Source organism: Phaethon aethereus, assembly GCF_964289735.1.
Source record: "Phaethon aethereus genome assembly, chromosome: 18".
Classification (NCBI taxonomy): Eukaryota; Metazoa; Chordata; class Aves; order Phaethontiformes; family Phaethontidae; genus Phaethon; species Phaethon aethereus.
In genome coordinates this window covers 8,886,163-8,908,547 of record NC_138594.1, presented here as the reverse complement: position 1 = coordinate 8,908,547, position 22,385 = coordinate 8,886,163, and the positions used below count along the sequence as shown (strand labels likewise).

General features: G+C 38.1%; 1 protein-coding gene across 1 annotated transcript in view; it reads right to left on the bottom strand.

Annotated features, from left to right (window-relative positions):
- Nucleotides 1-590: 590 nt before the first annotated feature.
- STXBP4 (syntaxin binding protein 4) overlaps nt 591-22,385 on the bottom strand; it is a gene marked incomplete at both ends in the record, with an annotated part of 70,613 nt that continues 48,818 nt past the window's right edge. Inside the window, 2 exons of the mRNA XM_082008197.1 lie at nt 591-702; nt 16,438-16,495. Of these exons, the coding sequence (XP_081864323.1) occupies nt 591-702; nt 16,438-16,495 (170 nt within the window). The remainder of the gene's footprint in view (nt 703-16,437; nt 16,496-22,385) is intronic.

Sequence of the window (22,385 nt, the reverse complement as noted above, 5' to 3'; positions counted from 1 at the left end):
ACCACCAATCTTAATAAGTATTTGTTTTAAAAGTCATCAAGGCTCCAATATTTGTAATAAATTGCTAAATTTCTATTAGCAAAACTTCTCTGGAAATGTCTTCCTTAAAAATAAAAATTTTCAGTAGTTAAAGGAAAGGTATTACGCTCACTAGCATTGGTCAAAAGAAGGAAAAAGCTCACCTTGCATCTTTCAGTCAACCACTACCTGGAACTTACCGTGTGCAATGACAACCAATGTCCCAATCTTAACTCTCATGCTGGTCAAAGCTCTGAAAATTTCACTTCAGGTCAGAGGAGTTATGCCGGTAGAGAAGTCATAAAAAGATTGGATTGGGCCCTAAGATAAGACTGATCCCTGCACACCGAACTGGGACAGATCAGGGACTGAAGGGAGGCTTCTGCAATGCCTGCAACTTCGGTATCCTCAATAAACCCACCCCAGACACTGGCCGAACTTCCTCTGGCTTGAAGCGGAGAAACATCATCAAGTACTACTACATTAGACTAGAAAGTACGTAGGTTAAAAAGCGTGCATATTCTCACTAACGCACTGAAACTAGACAGACTACTTTCTGCCAACAGACGTCCTCAGCTCTTGGACCCGGGAAGCTCTCTTACTCCATCATCATCATCCTCAGAGCAAAGCAAGCTTAGTGCGCTTGTTACAGGATGGATCCATGACGTTGTCTGTGTCACATGGCTAAAAAGGAAACAAGAAATGCTATTAGTAACCCAAAAGAGGTTTACCAAGCTCAAAACAAGAAAAACCAGATGGAGTCTGGAGTTGTAATGATAATTACAACACTTTCAAATACAGAATCTCTTTTTCTTGCTAACTATGAGATTTTACAAACAAAATGCAGAGTCCTCTGGATGCTAGAACCTGGACTGAAGGTCTCATTTCCCAATACATTAGAGAGAATGCTTTTGTAAGAGACTCCCGATACATTTCCTGTTAATAGAGCTGTAAACAAGTAACCCAGCAGCAGTGTGCAGCCCAGGCCAGCAAAGTCTTACACAACTCCAACCAGCTAGCAAGGGATTAACATTGCCATCACACTGGTTACAGGCTGAGGCACAGTGGTTGACCAAACGTGGAATCACATCACAGGAATACGCTCAGTTTGTTAGAACATGAACTAACATTCTAACATCATTAAGCCATTCCTCTTCCTGCAGAAAAAAGCTGATGAATAATCCAACAATCCAAAAAAGGATGTTCTTTACATGTCCTCTAGACCAAAGTCTGGACATGCTTCCACAGCGTTTAAACATGTAATAAAAGGGAGTCAGTACCACTTTTTAAGGCTTAAACCCCACATTTGACTTGCAGTCTAACCTGCTTTATAGTTTTTGGTAAGATTCTATGTGAATGGAAGAACCTGATCAAGGCTCGGTAAGGACAGATAAACGGAATAGGCCTAGTGTTTGCGGCTGAGAACACCGTACACCTTATGATTGGTGGTACGCATGCTAGCCATACTGTGTGTGGGCAAGGCACAGCCTCTTCTCCCTTCTGGAATAACGTGTTCTTGGTAAAGGAAATAGCTTCTTTGCACTTTAAAAAATCTTGCTAATAAATTCACAGTTTTTACAGTCAAGTCAGCGCAAAGATGAATTTTGTAATACAAGTTCATTACAAGAACTGGCTGAAAAATATTGTGCATATAATATACACCATGAAAGACAAACAGCTCCTCTCACAACTTTAACATACAGTGTACCTAAAGCCCATGCCTATGCTCACCTTTCAGGTGCACTGGTTTAATTAAATATGAACTTCCATGATGGAACTACTCTAGACTCACCTTTTCAAGTGAAAACAGATTTTGTCTTTCTGTCTTCAAGAATGCTCTCTTGAATATCTGATTATGGAAACTGATACGTTAAAGTAGGAATATGAGTCAGTGGTCCACTACACTGGGTTATGAGTATGGAAATTACTTTTCCAGTCAACACTATCGTGCTATGATTTTACCTTGTGTTCTCACCTTTCATTTGAGTATACTGAGCTCAGAATAAGTTGGATATGGTGAGGACAACAATATCGTTCACCAAGAGGGAAATATGATGCTAACATCACATCTTGAGCTGCGTTAACTAGATTAACCTATCTCTGAACTGGTAACCTGTGAATTTAGCCACTAATTCAACTGAAGCAACATCTGAGTAAGGACCAAGCAGGAAAACCAAAATGTGGAGGATAAAAGCCATATCCTCAGTTCATAACCCTAAAAAAACCAACCAACCCAAAAGCTCCACTTATGTGTGAAAGCAATGCCTAAGTGCTTTTCTGGTCAGAGCAGCACTGGATGGACTTCATTCCTTCACGAGTTTATTACAAAACTTCCTGGAGCTGTAGAGATCAATTTCAGAGAAGTTAAAACAGAAGTGGAACTGAACAACATGGACCTACAGAAAATACAACGCAGCAGATGTTACCCACCATTCTCAAGCACAGTAATCATTTCATCCTAAGAAAGTGAATGTACCATTTTTACTAGGAATAAGAGCAACTTTCCAAAGTTTCCAATGTTTACCTTTAGAAGGTCTACGAAGACTATGAGGGTCCTTATAAAACACTTTATGAGATATTTGTGAATAAAATTCCATTTTAAGAGGAAATCTGTCTAATCAAGAACATCATTCCACAACACATGGAAATACGTGTATTCATGTTTATATTATGAATATATTTATATTCGTAAATATACTATGGAAAATGTCTTGAATTTTTCTGCAATGTTTTCTATACTGTCAGGAAATGTAATAAATTTTTTTTTCAATTAAAAAAATTAGTCATTATGGCTTAATACTGAAGGTATCACTCTAAATTAAAGCCTCAGCATGTGATTTCATTTATCTGCATAACAACACAGAACTCCTTCCAATACCAGTGGAATCACGGGAGCTGAATGAACTGGATTCCATCCATTCCAGCTCTGCCAGTGCAAGATTTATTGCCTGCAGTACTATTCTAAGTGTTTATATTGCCTGCTTTTATCAAGCTACTTCTCAGCAATCCATTACTGAATTTAAATAAGAACAAAATTAAGCTTCAATTTTATTTTTTCCCATTTGACTTCCCCTTGTAGCATGCCTTGACCTGCTGTGCACCTAAATCCTTAGCTCTGCTTTCTCATGAGCAGGCAGTATCAATCCTATGAAATGGGAGAAACTGCACAGGAGTAGAAGAGTTATGTGGAAAAGCATTCATGGGTCTTTGATGTAATCAATTAAAAAATTCTTTGTTAAGCATTTATTCTTCAGAAGATTTTCCTCCTGCATACTCTAGGACCGGGAGGCAAATGATGGCCTGCCTAACTTTCTGCTAACCGCTGTAAGAACTTGCGTTCTCATGCAAATAAATGCAAAAATTCTCCTGACCTTTAATACTGCAGAACTGTGGCATTGACATCAGGATTACAATTTTCTATATTCAATGGCATAACCTTGTTTAATCACTGCTAAGAAAGAGCTAGTTTTCATCCATTTTCAAAATACACGGGGGCCAAATTTTGCTCTAACGTCAAACTGCTGTAAATGCTTCCGACTTGAACTCAGGTCTTTTAAACTTGCACTAGACTTATCCCTCCTACTGGGACAGTTTGTTTTAAACCCTTTGCCGAAATCCTTACTAGAAAAAGAACTCTTATAAATAAACGTTAAGTCCAGATACCATGTCTTACATTGTAGACAGACACACACAATACGCACAGATTATTTAGGTACAGAATAAATGTATAACCCCCCCTGCTATTTATTTTTAGCTCTCCAAAAGCGCTGTGGCTAAAGAGCTTTGACATAATCAGTCCGAAGAGATAATCCCAGATTTACTGGTTTGCAGAACATTCTTGTATTAGAAATACATCCTCTCTGATTTGTGTGCTAGGGCCAGCAATAAAAGTGAGAGGGAATTCAAATCTACTTCTAGGTTTTGCCTAATCGATGAAACTGTTTTGAATATTAAAGGAATATTTGGAAAGCCAGCATTACAAATTCTAAATGTAAAACATTTTCCATTTGCAAATGTTCCTGTTCAAAAGATGAGTTTCACATTTTCAGAGCAATTAACAATATTTCAAGATTTTTAGGTTCTCAAACAAGTCATTGCTGTCGGAGGGTAGCCAAATTTGTTGTTAGAAAACAGAAACATTTGATCTGGAACTATGTCAGTACCTTATTCTGTCTTTTTACATTAGTAAATTGCAGGACACGTTTTAGAGCTTGGAAGAACAAAACATGAGAACACAGGGATTTTTTTTGGCAAAGAAATGGTAGCAGATTATTTAAAATACCATTATAATTACCCTCCTTATGGCTCTTACTTCTTCGCATGGAAAATTATTTTTTTTAAAATGAAACACAATCTTTTAAGAAAACAAAAATTCAAAGAAAAACTAACGGAAAAAACGACTGCACCTTTGTTAGATTTTGAGCATTATCAAGACATGCTTTTCACCTTAAATTGTATTCTCCAGCTAGGGCCAAACTCTGGACTCTAACAGGGAATCAGGAAGAGTCTTGCAGGCAACAGAAGTGCTGTAGGTCACCATGGGATGCTGAGCTACAGAGCAGCCATGCGGTATTCTTTTAAGTTTGGGTTTGTTTGTTGTTTTTTTTTTGACATGGGACCACATCCGTAACACTTGGCTGAATTTTTCCAGTGCACCTGGGTTACTTTTAGCTTTAAACAGAGTAATCTAGCTCAGAACCCATTTGTTTCAGATCTGTTCAGGAGACACGATGCAGCCTTAAACAATTAATCAGTCAAACTCTTGTAATGAATAGGGACCATTACTCATTAGGGGCCAAATAGGATTTAGTTTTATCTGAACTTGGAAAGCCAAATTCCGGCCTCCTATGAACCCTGTGCTTCTCTACCAAATTAAGCAGTATTAAAGATGAAAGTGAAAGCAGAACTTTGCTCATATGAAATAACACAAAACCCAAGGTAGCTATTTTCCTCCCTAGATGAACATACCCCATAACCTAAATCCATTTAATCCATACTAGTAATTTTGCTACACTTTTCATCTTTCTTAGCTTACTTTTTGATTTCTCAAACTTCACTAGTCCTTTAAAATGCACTAATGCTCAGCTAAAGAGTATCGATGCTTGATGGAGCTTGTACCGATCTGGTCACAATTGAAAATTTTGGCAAAGCCCTCGTCACCGTGTGGTACCGCTGGCCACCGAGGGGCTGCGACACAGGAAACAGCGCACGCCGAAAGCTTTACCCTTTAGTGCTTTCACTGTTGTTACCGAAATAATCCTTAAAAACCCCAGCAAAGAGCACTGCTAGATGTAGATGCAATGGGTTGGAAGGGGACACGCTCTATACTACCCAGAAATATATTCCATATTGTGCTTTTTTAGTTTTTAGACTTACATGCGTATCCCAGTGGAAGTTCTGAAGCTGCTGCGAGTGGAGTATCTGCCATGTGCCAGACGACCGGCAACACGGGAGGCTACGCGACCCTTTGTTATACTCTGCTAGTATGCAGGCCCCCATGCAGCGGTGGTTTGGAGGCTAATGAGGGCCAGAGCAACAGGAAAATCAAGAACAATGCCACTGAATGAAGATCCTGAAACTTAATCCTTCATCTAGAGGTTAGATCATCTCCCCCGCTTGCTCTTGCACAGAATCTGTCTGCGTAGCTCTTTGCAAGATTTGTTTTAATTACTGCCTTTGTCTTTTGTTGCTGGGCCTTTCTGTTTCTGTTCCCCTTGTGCTTGGAATAGCCTTTGGCTTTGCAAGGATCCTTTTTCTCTTTAAAACCCACTGGCCCAAACCTTGCACCTTTGAGAAGGTGCCCGGCTCTTTCATCTCTATTTTACTCATACTTCTCTAACTTGCTAATGCAAGTCTCTTGGGCCATGACCAACGTTCCATATGCGTCTTCTGAAACACTGCATAATAAGAAAATATGCCATCAAAAATAGATCCTGCACAAAAATGGAGCAGTCTTAGCTTGCACCAGGCTGCTTGAAGACCTTCATGTCTTGGTAGGGTGAGACAGAATGACCCTTCCTCATGCCAGCAGGTGGCAATGGAGTATCTAAGGGAGTACCAGGGAGCTGCTGCTCCTGAAGGCATGGAGCAAGTTTTGACCATGGCATCATGGTAATTGCAGACCTTTTAGTTACAGCCCAGGCCCCTCCCGTGATTGTGGAGTTTCGATAAATACTATACAGCAAGATTTGGTACACAGGATGGTCTAAATGCCAGAAGTATGCTAATTCTGTTGCCCTCAAATCCCTACCTGATAGCATTTCTAAATTGCTTTACAATCTGCACAAGCAGATTGAATATAACGTGTCCTTACTGGTGCTGCACCTGACACGTGGTGAATGCATTCCTCATTTTATTTGGGATTGCGTGATTTTTGGGAGCAGAACTATTTCTCAGCTTTCAAGAGCCAGTGCTTTTAACACTTTGCTGCTGTCCCTTATGAATTAAAACTTGTTATTCATTTTTTGTTTCTTCAACACCAATATTTATCATGAAATAAGCTCTCAGAGCTAGCACACACTTGCAGACCTGGTCATGGTATCTGTCATGTTTGGTATCCCCTTTGAAAACGCCAGTGGTTGGGAAGCAGATGCTGTGCTGTATCGGGAAACCAAGTCAAGCAACTGAAAACTCTTGCTGTTTTGAAGAGCAAATGCTGGGAGGATCTGCAAGAAATAACTTATTCTGAACTGTAACTAAAGGATTTTAATCTACTAGGTAAGCAATTAGAACAAAATAAAAAACAGCTGAGTGATGTTGATGCAACTATAATCAATCAATCTTGAGAGCATCTAGGGAAGACAGTTTCCAGGCATGGAACCTATAGGCAGTTGGGGAAGGGTTTTTGTATTGTATTTATCAAAATCAGATTATTTGAAATGAAACATTGGGTTTTTTCTTTCCCCTTTTAAGACTGGACACTCTTTCAAGACAACATTTCAAAATGAACATACAGCATATAGTGGTACCCCAGGAGATGCTGCGCAGGTCCTGGAAGATGGCAGTGACCTTAACTTTTATTGGCTGTATTAGATTGAGAGCACTTCTTGTCTCATGGAACTGTGTCCTAAGGCAACATAAATGCTTCTTGTATTTCCCTCAGGGATTGCAGATTTTGCTTGAGTATTAATTAAAGATTGAGGGATATCAAGTGAAACCCCAGGAGAGAGTTTCACTATTTATTCCTTGATTAAACTGATTTAAACACTTGTCCACTAAGACAAATCTGTGAGCAATTTCAAAAGGCAGTTACCCCTAGGAAGAAGATTTATATAGCCAAACACTGTGCTAGATCATTAAAAATTGTCAACAATAAACAAATAGCCCAATATAAAATGAAAACATTAATAACAGAAGAATCTGAGCCAAGGCTGAATAAGCCCAAAGGTTTGAGTGACAGGCTATCAAACTTTTCACAGTTTTAAAGCACTATCCGAAATCTGTCTCACCCCAGCATTAGCCAACTGCTATTACTCTACAAGTGCTGCTTTAGTATATGCAGTTACTCATAAACCTGTGTCTGTAAGTGAACGCCATCAAAATTCTGGTGCAGTTTATTTGCAAATGCATCGGAACATCAAGATCAGCGGTGTTAGTTTTGTGAAGAATTGCACAACCAGGTTGCTCCCTTCACATCAGTCCTGTCTTACCATCACGGGCGTGACAGCTTGGTAAGGCAGATGTTGCAGACTTAGGCCAAGATCACATAAGTCTTTTTCTACCACAGCTTGGAGCACACTCAAGGCCTATGTTTAAACTAAGCGTGTACTAAAATGAACTAATACCTAAGTCATGGCTTAGGCCATACCAAAAATCCTTGCTGTGCATCGTTCTGCTTCTGGTGGCTCTCCCAAAACCCAGGGAGACCGCAGGAGAACTGAGGGTGCAGTGCGGCGCACGTGGCCGGTTCCATGAGTGCCAAATCCTGCCCCGACACAGGACATGGAACAGGGGTCCCAACGGTCACACTGCCAGTGGTACTCACAGAAGTACTAGAGAGGTCAGAATTAGACCTTGGTCACATCAGTGTAAGAGTAAAATTGCCCAGCAGAGGTAACAAAAATCAGCACGCTGATTTTAGTGGGATTTGTAGGTCTACAGCAAAAAATAATTTTAGCTTCATATATTTTCTCACGGAAGAATTTGTAACAGCTGCCTTATGTGACAGGCCAGAACCTGGAGAGTGTGCAGCATCTGTGGAAGCTGAAAGCATTTCTCCATTTTGGTTCTTGATATTAAAAAACAAACAACCTCTCAGGAAAAAAAAAAAGCCCAACCAAAAGCAGTTTAAGGTCTTAACATTCTTGTATTACAAGCTCAGGTTATCATAAAATCTGATGCCAAGTTTCCTAGTTTTACATCTGAGATTATTTTCCTTATAGTCATGCAAAATGATTTCAGAGAAACTGAATTCCCTACAACCCAAGTACCTGGCAATAATCCATTTCTAAAGCTTACAAACTGTTTGGAATTTCCATCTTACCCTGGCAATCTGTAAGTCTTCACGGATTTTTAGTTAGCAAAATGTCTTACCCTAAATCATTGCTGTGTCTTTTAATAAGAAGTCTTTCTTCATTCAACAGTGACTGTGAACAAAGAACAACCAGGGAGCACAATTTTGGAAGGGGACTATTACTTCTGGATATATTTATTCCTAGTGACCAGCTTGAGACACAGCAGAGTCATGTCCTTCAGATGGCAGGCATTAACACTTTGTGAAAATAAAAGTTCTCTGAGATGTCTCAAGTTGGTCATCCAGAAATCAAAAAGAAAAACGTCAGGAATACCCAAATTCATAGTTACATCTGAAAGTGTCTGAAGTGATGTTGAGCTGATGGATGCAGACAGCTTTGGATTGTTATATATTAAAAAGCAGTAATAACAGTGAGCACTTCATTAGAGCTGAGCCAATTTTATTTAAGTATTTGCAACTTCTTGTGACTACATAACTATTCTTCCCTCTATTTTCAGACAGGAGGACTTGACGATGACAGGTAAAAGGAAACGTTTTCAAAAGCAACCTCTATTTTTGAGTGACGTGTAAAATACGAAAAGGTCTGATTTTGAGAGATGCAAAGTAATTGCATTTTTCTTCGAACTCAATGAAAACAAAGAGCACTCCATGCCTCAAAATACCCAGTCCTACTCACAAAGCATCAAAGTTATTAAGACGGGGACACCTACAATGATGATTTTGACAACTGATAATTTTGGTGCCGCTAACTTGCCTACTGCTATACAGGGAGTCGGGGATGGAACGGGTACTGGATTCAATCCGGGGGGATTTCAACTGCACGTTCAGTACGGCAGATAATGGTTTTTCTCAGTTTGCTGCTCTGAACTCACTGATACTTGACCGGAACATACAGAAATCTACTTCTAGGTCAGCTCTGATATGATTTGAACTTCATTCAACTTGATTTCTTCTAGGAAGGGCCACTCCAACTACTTAGATAGTGTGCAGATAACTAGTATACTGTAATAAATTACTAAATATTGGAATGGAACAGAAGAGGCAAAGCTGAAGACACCTCAGTACGTTGAGCTTTGAGTCCTTCCTTTATAATGCAGTAGAAATGTGTAGAGTACACTTACCAAAGGAACAGGTTTGTTTTTTCAATTTAGCATGCAGTAAGTAAAATCAACTGTGATTTGTTTTCCTTTTATGATGATACCTTTAGCTCTAGTGCTATAAAACAACAATGTTTATACTACAGTAGTTCTTCATCTATCACACATGCTTTGCTATTCTTAGTTCAGTCATAAAATCACAAACAGTTTCTGTGAGTGCCCAGCTTTCAGTAAAATTAATGATGGCTCCTTCCCAAGCAAAACCAAACAAAACAGAATATTAGAAAACATATAAGTATGATGTATTGGCTTTCCAAGTGGAAGCTTGATTTATTAGGTAAGATTTCAAAAGCTACCAGAACACACCATGTATGGTTTTCATTAATCTGTATTTTACAAGTATTGACTTTAGGCTCCTACTTCACATGAACCAAATTCTATACCTTCTAATGAAGGCACCTTCACTGCCTACTTTGTCACACTGAAGCACACAAAGCTTCCGTGTTAACCTTCTGATTTTTAGATAAACTGCTCAAAGATAACCCTAAATCAAATAGTACTGTTTCCCCTTTGTTATAAGATAGAAAACATCACAGGTACTAATATACACCTAAGGGAAAAGATCCCAAAATTTAAAAATATTTGGTAACTTTTACTTGACTTTCAGGAAAATTTAGTTTAAGATAAATGTTCTTGAGTTAATGTGGAATAGTTGGAACCTAGTCCTATTAAAATGCTAGAAAAACAGTGTTTACAGGGGCAAAATTCACAGCTGGTCCTTACAAACTGTATACATATGCAAGGAGTGGGTGGGAGTGGGAGGGAGAATAGCAAGGCCCTACCTAATTTTAGGTGCCAGCCTCATGATACAGAGCTGCCATATGTTAAAGGTGAACACAGTGGGAGGATGGAAGAGATTAACTATAATGGGTTTTCTGGGAAAAAATTAGTGTCCCAGCTATGTTTTTTTAATACTGCTCCTGTGTGATTCTAAACCACCAGTGTATATCCATTAATTAATTAGCATATATGATTACTTCACTGGGAGAGCAAAGTTACACATAGACTCTCTCCTATTTAAGAATCAAACCCACAAGTTACCAATTCACAAAATCTGTTCAATGATAGAATACACTTTCTGTTTGCAGTGCTGTCATTTCCATGAGGACTTTTAATGCCGCAGCACACAACAAAAGGGAAATTTTGTTCTAATAGTGCTTACAACACTTAGTAAACTCATTCAGTGTTACACCTGAACTAAGCCTGGACAAAAATAGCCACATGACTAGCTTTAAAAGTGAACAAGATGAACCTTCTCTTACTTACAAAACCTCTCCCATGCTAATGCCTCCCAGCTGACGGGTAAGTGTATACGTACACATCTGGATCTAAGTGATACTTTATGAGGGCTTGTTAGCCCTTTTGTGTTTCTGGGATTTACAGATAAAATGTTTATTTAGGACAGGAATTTCTATTAGAAAATCAGTTATTGAATTTCTCACAACAGAACAGACTTAATCATCTAATAAGTAAAATTAATTAATATCAACCTTTTTTACCTTATTATGTGGGGTCTCTTCAATACACTGGTCCTCTAAGTTCAAGCGAGACAAGAGAAAAACTGGAGAGGATCCAGTGGAGTGTCACCAAGATGATTAGAGGGTTGGAGAACTTGGCACATGAAGAAACATTGAAGGAATTGGGTTTGTTCGGCCTAGAGAATAGAAAGCTCGGGGGGTGGGGTGTGGGTGTCTAATCAAAATCTTCCAACACCCAAAAGGTAGTTATCAAGAACATGGAGGCTCTCTTCTCACAAAGGTGTATGGCAACAGATGGGAAGCAATGGACACAAGTTGCTTCAGGGGAAATTCCATCTAGATTAAGAAAACATTCTTCACTGTGAGAACAGCTACACATTGGAACGGGGTGCTCAGATAGGTGGTGGAATCTCCCCCACTGGAAATACTCAAGGCTTGGTTTGACAGGGCTCTGGATATCTTGCTCTTCAATAGAAGGTTAAATGAGATGAGCTCCAGACATCCCTTCCAATCTAGACTGTTCTCTGAGTTTGGAATTGCAATGGACTGCTGAAAACCCCAGTAGGCTACATTCAACTGTAATAAAAACAGTGACAGAAATTCCAAACGTAAACCGGTGAGGAAACAGGCAGCAGCAATGTGTTTCTATTACACATTAATTGATGGGGCATGAATCTGGTGCTATGTATGAATGACTGAACGTATTGCTACATGCAAAATAAAATAGTGCTTGCCCTCTCCATTACTTTAAAGTACACCAGGTTATCTCAAAAGTTATCTGGGGCCAAATTCAACCTTTACTCTCCAGCAGGAGGAAAGCACCGTTGTACTAGCAATGAAGCTGATCTCTACCTTTTAGTCTACGGATGTAATTTTTGTCCTTCTGGTGACTGTTAATTTATATTATATTAGTAAGACACTTGAACTTGCCTTTTTTCCGACATGTACTGAGGTATAACTCAGAGAGGCCAATGTTACCTTTTGCTATTTCATGGTAAACCTATACACATGACCTTAATGCCCAGCACAGAATCATGAGAGTTTATGACACACCAGCAGTCTAAAAGGTAGTTTTGTCACACTTGCCGGTACTTTGTGACTGATGTTAGCAACCTGGTTGATTGAAAATAATTTACTGAGAAACTGAAATGATTTCGTGAATAAAAGAAGTGATTTCAAAAATTGTCTTAAGGTGAGTATTCATGGTCAAGATACAGCTTTCCCTGGTAGGTATAGAGAGCTGTTCCGGCCCTTAGGAATACAGCCACGTAAATGTTTTATTCATGTCAGTTATTCACATAAGTGGGTTTCACTTTAGTGTGCAACACAAGCCAGCTGGTTTGCTTCTTTTAAACTCTGATTTCTCATGCACTTCATATTGCTACACCCCCTTCAGAGATATTTATGGAAATTTCACAGCAAGCTGTCTCAAGCTTATGTGCTATTAAGATTCCATTGTGGGGTGTTTACTGCATTAGATTTATAACATATAGATCTATGGACTCAGCTACTTGATGGCCCAATAAAGCATGTTGGAACTGAAAGCAACCACTAATTAAAATAATACTTGATTGTCCTTAGCATGTTGTAAAGCTGCTGTGAATTTAAACAGAGCCATTGCAGCTTCCACTCAGCCTCACAGCCTAAGTGCGTAACAAGAAAACGGACAATTCAGTTTAATTGTGGCTACACTTAGGGAATTGTAACGTGTTTTCCTATCTGTTTGTATACATGGAAGTGGGCTAATGTTGAAACACTCTTAAGCCCCTCATGGCTTTGGCTGTTCTAAACGCCAGAGAATGAAAGGATTGAAATGCATGGCCAGAGAGAACAAGAAGGTTACAGTATTAGTACCAGGGCTGTAAAGTATCAACTATTCTGCTAATCCCCATTTAAACAATTAGATTAAATCCTACTGAAAAGGATGAGCTGGTAAGATGCACCTCAAGCTAAGTTCCTCCTAGAAAAGGATATTTTCAATGCTGGGTAGAACTGTCACCTTGAAATCTCTACCGCTCAATGTTAGAAACCAGGGACTCAGGCCACCCCTGCTCCTTGCTCTAAACTGTTAACTTTCTCAGACTGACTTCATTGCATTACAAAGTGTAGTAAGAGGTATGAATTTTCAAGCGTGCAAAAAGCCTAGCTCTGTAGAGGCACTTGGAAACAGTGACGAAAGCAAAATAAGGAAATAGTTAAAAGGAATATTAATTACCATGATGTCTTATTGCAATGCTTAGTTAATTCCATTCTCACAAACTGCATTAAGAGCTCTTAACAACACTTCAGTGTTGTTACTCCATTCAGAAGAACTGAAGTTTTTAGACGGTGGTCATGAAGGGTGATTTCATACCCTTCTCTGCAATTAAAATGGATAGATTTTCCTCGCCTGCCACGTAAAGACTGACATGCAGAATTTTATAGGCCAGATTACCGAAGGTAACAACGATGGAAAACCTGAGGCACTATCACTTGCAATGCTAGCAGCACATTCAGAAGAGGGAAGAACATGAGTCGTTAACAATCAGATATGCAAAAATTCCTGAAGAAGCTTTTTCATGTGAACTGCTGAATTCAAATCTGTAGTTTCAGCAAGTGGGGATAACGTGCAAAACATCTGATGCTTTCTGCAGATTAGGCTTCCACCACCTGGACTAGCTGAGATTCTACTGTTGCTAATATGCATCTTATTGTCACATCTGCAATAGTTCAGCATCCAAGTGCAGAACTTAGAAAGAAATTTCTTATGCATATTCAGCAAATCTAACTTTCTGCAAGGTCATCAAGATAAGTACTTGCATGAGAAGCACAGTAACAAAACCAGGAAAAAAAAAGAGGGGGGCAATGTTGCAAGAATGTGAGATTTCTTATATTCTGTTTCTAAACTCCATTTGCTATTATTGCTGGATAATACTATCGTCAAGCTCAGTTTCCAATTACACAGGTATAAACCTGTGTTGTACTCAGAACGGTATCCAGCACCCACCTGAACTTTCCAACTGTCCTATCATGGCTCCCTGTACCAACAGATGGAGACCAAGGGAACAGTGCTCTGTTTTAATAGTTGCTTTTGTATTTATTTCCATTGATATGAAATTGGCTTTTAATTCACTTTCATTTCCTAAGTTATTTTTCTACAATTTTGTTGGTATAAATCCCATGTAGTAACCTACATCTGTCTGAAAAGAAAAGCCGCCCTTTGATTAGAGCTGGAATGCAGTATCATATACGGTGTGTTTGGAAACCTCTGCAGAAAAAAACATGTCTGCTTTCATACATCTAGCTCGAGGCACCACGGGGTGAGTCAAGGACAACAGAGCAGTACGTTTGAAAAAAAGGAAAAAAAAGGTCCCTGTTTTTCTTGGCTAGCAAATACATAAACTTCAATGTTATTTACGTGACTTTTGTAAGAGCTTGGGATAAAAGTAATTTTATCTCACTACAAAGACAGATTTGCTGCCCTTCCTGTGTTTTAGGAGACTGTGGAAGTCCACCTGCAAAATAGTGTCTTCCTGGCACCTATAGGAATTAAACAATATGCAAATTTCAGCAGCTAGAATAACTAGCTATTAATTAAACAAAGAATCATAAGATATATGGAACGGAGATTAATTATATTTTTAACCAATTGTTTCAATCTTTTAGAGGAATAATAAACCCCACTATTATATGAAATAGTTTTCGCTATATTCTGGAAAAAAACAACAGTATACTGTCCAATTCACTTCCTGAAGCCTCTGGGACAAACAACATGAGCTACTTCTTTTTCATGCATTTTTCCTCCAGAATCAGAGAACACAACTGGAAAAAAAAAAATCTTTCCTAGAGCATACAACGAATTCCTACAGCTTTTATCAAGTAGGTCTTTGTAAAAATCTTTCAATTCTCTACCTGCAAGACATTAGCAGGATACAAATCATATTTTGGATTTGGTTAAAAAAAAAAAAAAGTATTTTTTGGGGTTTTTTTTGTAAATAATGAATTTGCACCGCATTTTTTCTTCTATTCTTTCAGAAAAATGATCACTAAAGAAATTTTATAGTCAAGGAAAGCCAAAAAGCAAATAACAAGGGCCCAAGCTTAGTGCTTTTTTTTTCCCCCAGATGATTACATCTTCAAATGATTACTGCTTTTAAAGCTTTTGTAGAAATTTTCTTTTTGATTTAGATGCTGTATTAGTATAACCTCTTATCAATGTCACTTTTCCACTGGTCTCTGGAGTGTTCTGAAAAATTACTTTGTTTGCCTAAAAAAATCACAGGTAACTCCTGATGTATTTTTGTGAGGTTTTTTTGGGGGAGTGCATAATAACTGCTCACTGTTGCCACCCATATCCTGAACACCAGTCAGTGAAATTCACTATTAGTTAATATAAGTATTTCTAGTAAGCCAGCTATGGAGAGTACGGCTTTATCTTTGGCAACCCCTTGAAAATGTAGAAAGCAAACTCTATGGAAACCAGCTATGATTTTCCTGGGGTAGGAACCACGAACAAGGAATAGTACATATGCAGAATATGAGAGAAGGCTTTTGCACCTGCTGCAGCTTCAGTGGCATTATCAATGGAATAAAAGTTGCTTAACCCGCAGGCAGCGATACTGTGAAATGTAAATATTCTGTGATACTCAAGTTAGTAAGCCTCCATTTAGCATCCTAAGTGTAAAGCCTAGAGCATAATGACTTTTCTCCTAAATGAATGGTATGGCAGTTCGAAATCTCTTGATCATTTTACGAATACAACCAAATGCTTTCAGTCCTGTTTCTTCACCCTCCTGTAGCAGCAGAACTTATTCCCACACAAGGAAGGAGGCTATAACGTAAAAAACCCCAAAACATCAGTAACTTTAAGTTTAGGTGAAACCAGAGCACTACCTTCTAAAAATCTAAAAGAATTCTAAGAATTCTTCCACTTCCCCAAAACATAAGGGCATTTAAAAAAATAGATGTTGATACTTGTAAACTATTTAGGGGATGAGATTTTTTTCTTATCTCCTGGGTCCATTATTGGGTCAGACACCTGGGGAAGTTCTCAACATTGCAGGCTAGCGTTTTCAAAGACACCTGAAGGATTGAGAGACACAGTTCTCACTGAATTTCAGCTGGCTTTGTGAGTAAGCCCTCTAGGACCCGCTGGACAGTGAAGTCACAAAACCCAGAAAAGAACAAGTGATGTTGGTAATAAGATGTGTATAAAACGTGTAACAGTTCTTATTATTTTACTATTTTTTCCATTAATTCTAGGTTTAAAAATGTGTTCAGTTTTATGTGCTTTTATTTCAACTCCGACACGCCTCCCCCCAGAACTACTCACTTGATAAAATATTTGATTCCATCTGCTGTATAAGCTTCTTCCCATCCATAAGGCAGACCTAAGATGAAATAAAGAAATAAGATGTCTCTCAAAGCTTAAGTGAAACAAGAACATAGTTTTGAAACGGTGTAAGTTTGAATGCTGCAATTGCAAACCATGTCATAAAAAGATCATAAGTGAATTCTTACTATTTTTGTAACAGAAAATAATATAAACAATACGATTTAATAAATATTTGCTGTGCTACAGTGCTATAAACTGTTTGACGACACTTTTATTACTTGCATTTCTTTTGTAGAAGCTGACAGTCTGGTCAAATTAGAGCGTAGCCGTTAACTCTTTGTGAACCTCTTATTGTAATTTATACCTGTATGAAGTGACCAAAAAAACCCCCGATGCCTGTGGTCTGCTGAGGTCTGTTTTTACAGCTATTACGTACAGATGCCAATGACTATAGGAGGTAGAAGCCTGGGCAGAAGGAAATCCTCCGCTGTTTGGTTTATCACCAACTTTTGTGTTTATATCTAATTGTTTGGAAATTTAGACACAAAGCCCAAGACACTTAGAGACAGATTCAGAGAAAATAAGTACAGATATTTGTATGTATAATTATCTATATCTACACATCCTGACAAATGTTAATTTACTAAATGCATTGCTTAATTTTGTGATTTACAGTGATGTTTCCAGGAGTATTTAATACTGAAAAGTTTAGCATAAATTAAAAGAAATAATTCTGAAAGGGTGCCATTTTTACATGCACTAAGAAACTGTGCTCTCTTTTCCCACTTTAAAAATTAAATTTGCATAGGAAACCTTTACTTTTTTATTACTATTTTTTCAAAACCAAATGCTTGTCGAGTTTGAAAAGTGAGGGAAAAAGAAGCATCAGTCAATGTGCAAAAGTGCTCCTGACGTATGTTTTTTGAGACGCTGTACTGTAATGTATATAAAAGGAAAGTGCAAGGTCCTGAAAACCTCCCTTCTTTGGAGACTAGAAATATATATAAAATTAAAATATGCGTGAAAATTGTACTGCAAGTGCTTTAGCTTGAAAGACATCTCAAAATGTTAGTGTCTTAGGAGTTAAACTATTTTTGTTCAAGTCACAGTATATCTCAAAGACCAACTCATTAGAACCATCTGTGAGCCTGCTTTAGATTTAAAAATTTTATTTGGAAAATGTGCTGGACTGCACGCACCACATGATCTTTGAAAGCTGCTTCATACCAAGGCATGCCCTAAGTGCACACACTTTTTTTTTTAAAATTTCTTTCTCAAAAGGCTCATTTTCTTTTCTCCCAGCATCAGACTTTTGTCTCTAGTGTGGTCGTTATTTCTTAAAAATCTGGAAAGGGATAACTTCAGTTTTCAAAGATAAACAGAGTTCATTACAGCTACTGAATCATGACTTGCCACAGGGAAGCAGATACAAACCATCTGAGAAGTAATTATACCTGTAGGCACCAAGTGAAAAGCAACGAGTAAATCTACCAAAACTACCAGAATTCAGGAAATTGAGAATTGGTAATTGTAGAACAGCACCATTACTGTTTAGTACAGCTTAAAAAGCAAAAAGCACATTGGATTATTTTTTTTTCCTTTCACTTTTACCCCATACTAGTAATTTATTACAGGCTTCTTCCATTTTCAGTTTAGCACAGATGTATAACAATGTTCCTCGACATACCACCTACTACCTTCGAGAGAGAATAATCCACAGCTACTTCCCTTTAAATACAAGGTAGTGGCTGTGTAACGGTTTTCAGGCTCTGACTCCTATGAAGGAAGGAAGAAAAGGATGTTTTAAGTTATGAATATGCTAGATACGATCTCTAGTTCTTCCTTCCTCTCCCATAAAAGAAGGGACCTTTATTCAACCTGGATATTTTCTAATGATTTAAATGGCAATAGGATTCATCCTTCAACTGCTTCCACCTGCTCTGGCCTTTCCTCATTCCTTCCGCAACATGCATATCCAAAATAAATTACAACGGATTTGCTCAATTATGAATAAAACCCTCAGGATCTGCTCCGCGCTCACATGGATCCCTGACATCACCTGTTTCATTCATCAGTGATAATTACATTTTTTTCACCAGTAATTTGACTAAATCTGTTTCATTTTTTTGTCTTCTAAATGAAGAACGGCATGTAGGTAGCAACGATAACTGATGCTCTGTATTCTCTTCTTAACCATGAAAGACTATGCTTTTCAAAAACACTGAATACATTTGTCACCTATAAATGAGACTCTGGAGATACCTCCACAGCTTTATTTGCCTTTTTGACTTTATATGCATTGAGTTGTATATGCTATCCACTCTTTGTAGGCTTCAAAGTTCTACCTACATCTGAAGGTTTTTTAATGCCTTTATTTTCCACATTTTTACTCTCTCTCCACTAGTTTTTCACTGCTGTTCCCTCTGCTCCCTTCCTTCACTGTTAGATTTGTACTTGTATTTCTTGGTATTTCCCATGGTAGCCAGGAGGCTCTCATGTTTTGCATCGTATTTCCCTAGACATCATCTTCACTTCCTTCGAGCTCACTTTCGCCATGAATCATTCATAAGTTGATCTACTTCCTAGTGCTCTACTTTTTCACACCCTCCAGGGTCAGATTTGTTGCCTGTCCTAGGACTGGCTTTGAAAGACTGCTAAGCTCTCACCTGGAGGAAATGCGAAGTAAAGGGGCTCAGTCAGAAATACAGTCTGAGAGAGACAGGATTTCGCCTATATAAACTCCGGCAGTCTTAGGTTTCCTACATATTTATCATTTCTTCTGTGAATTGCTACAGCCTTTCATGAAACCTCATAAATAATATATCTTGGCTGCAGTTGTCTGCATATATCATCTCAAAAACATTACAGATTTAGAGTATTTAAAAATAATTTCTTTTCAGCAGAAAATACAAGGCTTCTTGCTATTCAAACATTTGTGATTATTTATATTTTGCAAGGTAAAGAATTTAATTAGGGTTAATGCAAAGGAGATTTCTATAATTCTATGTGAAAAACACCAAAGAACAAACCACTTGCTGTTGTATGTGTATCGGTACGGTTGCAGCTGGCCACAGAGCAGCAAGGCAGTATCCCCGGTGACTGCTTGCCTCCTCAGCCGCAAGATGCCTGCTGTGATAACCACTATTGTAACATTAACGTTATATAAAGCAGAAAGGAAATGAAACCCTAGGGCAAACACAATTTTCCTCATACTTCATAAAGTGGGGATCTCATCGATCTTTAACACTTCCTTGGGTTAACAGGACAAAGAAAATGCACCAGCATTGATGGCTGGTTGGTTGCAGTAAGTAGAAGGGTAAGCATCAGCCCAAATTAGAAACTTGGATGAAGCGACAGACATTGAAGAGTTTGCCTACAGTTTCCAAGACAGAATACATATACTCTCCCTCAATAAAAGCTGCACATAGCATGATCAATCAAAGTATGTCCTTAGAGGAAGAAGGGGGGAAATACAGATACTGGGAAAAAGCCTCATTTTACGAGGCAGTTATCAAACCTAGAAACCATGCAGTAATGTAGTTGGGCATTTTTTTCCCAATGAGTTAGTTAAAAAATATTAAAGCAAAAGAAATGTGGAGATCAGCAGATGAAACTAATAAAAGCGGATACCATAGCATGAATATTCAGTTGACTCAAAACTGACAGTTATTTCCCTAAGATCTAAATACTGCAGTCCAAAATGTTTTATTTTTCTTATTTTCTGAGAAGATTACTCACAGGAAAGGAGAGATTCAGAGACTATGGTAAGAACTGTTCAAAACTTTACTGCTCACTAGGATTCTACTTAGGTTTGGCCAAAGTTGGACTATTTAGACGCTTCAAGATAAGTATGTCCTTAAATGCTTTATTTTGACCTTAAGACTTTAAAATGTTGCTTAGGGATAGCTGCCTACCAGAGGTGGTAATCTCACCCTAAAAACTCTTTTGTGAAGCATAAACTTCTTTCCAGCAGCGTTCACAGCTTTGTCATCCACCATAAAAAGGACGTCTGGCTACAATTCATTTCCTGTTCGGGCTAAACAATCGCATGGCTCTATCACTAAACCACCTCGACTGGAATTAATATGAAGTATCAAGCTTAAGGGGTGTAGTATCTATTGGGAATTCACAAGCCACATAGTATAAGCTTTCAGTTTCACAAGGAACACATTCTTTGACGAACAACAGAAAGAAGGATGTCTTTTTTACATATCCTTTTACCTAGCTTGACTCTTCCAGTTAACTTTTTTTTTTTCAAGTAAGAGAGCATGATCTAGCTCAGAACTACCCTTTATTTACTTCCTAATGATTTATTTATATTTAATATTATGATTCTCCAAAATTAGGAAGTTTTTTCAGAAATAGGAATTAACTGTTAACAGTCTTTCTGATCTAAAAGATTTGCTAAAGGACATTGCAAAGTTTTCTCCTTCGCTTGATAAATGAGGTTTTGAATTCTGATCTCCCTTCAATATCCACCAGTTCAGCTCTTATCAACACTTAAACCTTCCTCATGGGTCCTCAATAATAATTCAGAATTTGTCAGTTAAGACACCAAATGCCTTTGGCTCTTCTCTTTGAGCTAGCTGGGCAATGCGAAGAGGATGGAAAGCTGAAGATCTGACTTGCTGGTTCTAAGTTATCTGGTCTTGGACTCCTGAGTGCTACTGGAATATAGGAATATCCTAGAGATGACACTAGAGGTATCATATGATGCGAGACCAGCAGAGGAACTCCTCTGTGAGTTATGCAGTTTGACACAGTTATAGCAAAAAATTGTGGAGAAATATCCAGCCTTGTTTGTTGAGTGTGTTCAGTGGGGTGCAGGCATAAAAAGGCCCTTTATTTTTTGAGGCTGTCAATAATATATACTACATTTTACTGCTTGTTTTTGAATTAAGTATAAAAACTCAGGTTCAGAAAAACAGCTTTCAGAAGTGAGTATGCACTTCTGGCATTTGTTTGTGTGCCGCTTTATTCTTTAGACCATTTCAAGCGCTCTTCCCACAAACAAATGTGTTTCATTTTATGAATAATACTCTGCTAAGGGGACATACCATTCCTTTCTTTCACATATCAAATTCCACTTTAAAGAAATCCTTCTTTTTCTTTTGTTGTTGGTAATTTAATAAAACAAAGATGGAGTAAGTAGTTTTCAAGCGGAGACATCTGGGAAATACTAGCAACTGAAATTTATGCTGATTTACAGTATGGTTGGCAGATTGGCTTGTCTCCCTTCAGTCTTGTTCCTAGAAACCATGCAGGAGAAGTATTTTTCTTACTTTGGATATTCAGGGCATGGTGAAAGATGACCTTGTGTTTTCCCATTTCCTATTAATCATAAAATATCGACCCATCTATGCTGGCAAGCTCATTAATCTCTTATTAAAACAATTACATCATATCAAGTTACAATTTAGAATGATAGTTATAAAATAGTTTGCTTCTCGTGCTGACGGATTATATGATCAACTTTAAGATCTTTATGGTAAGTTTGAAACTACAAACTGTTATAACTGTTTTTCTTCTACTCTAATGCTTGTCCGTGAATAACTTGGTACAGTTAATTAGAAACAGTATGGATACAACAGAAATTGTAATATATGAACAATGACCAGTCAACTGACTAATTTAAGGAAATAAGAATTACTTCAATCAGTACATGTGGTCAGACATTACTGTAGAGATACTGCTCTCATACCTAACAAAGAAGAAAATCTAAATTTAGAACAAACTCTGCTCAGCGTGTGCACTTAAGTTCTTCAGAAATGAGTGAGAGCTATAGTCATCCGAGCAATGAGGCTGCTGCTTCGTGTCTTCAACCAGGACAAAGAATTATCTTCCTGAACCATGACTTTAAAAATGCACCTTTTCAGAAACTGAATATTGGAAATACAAGAAAAAACCAAAACTACGTATTTTTCAAATAAAGACTAATACTCTCC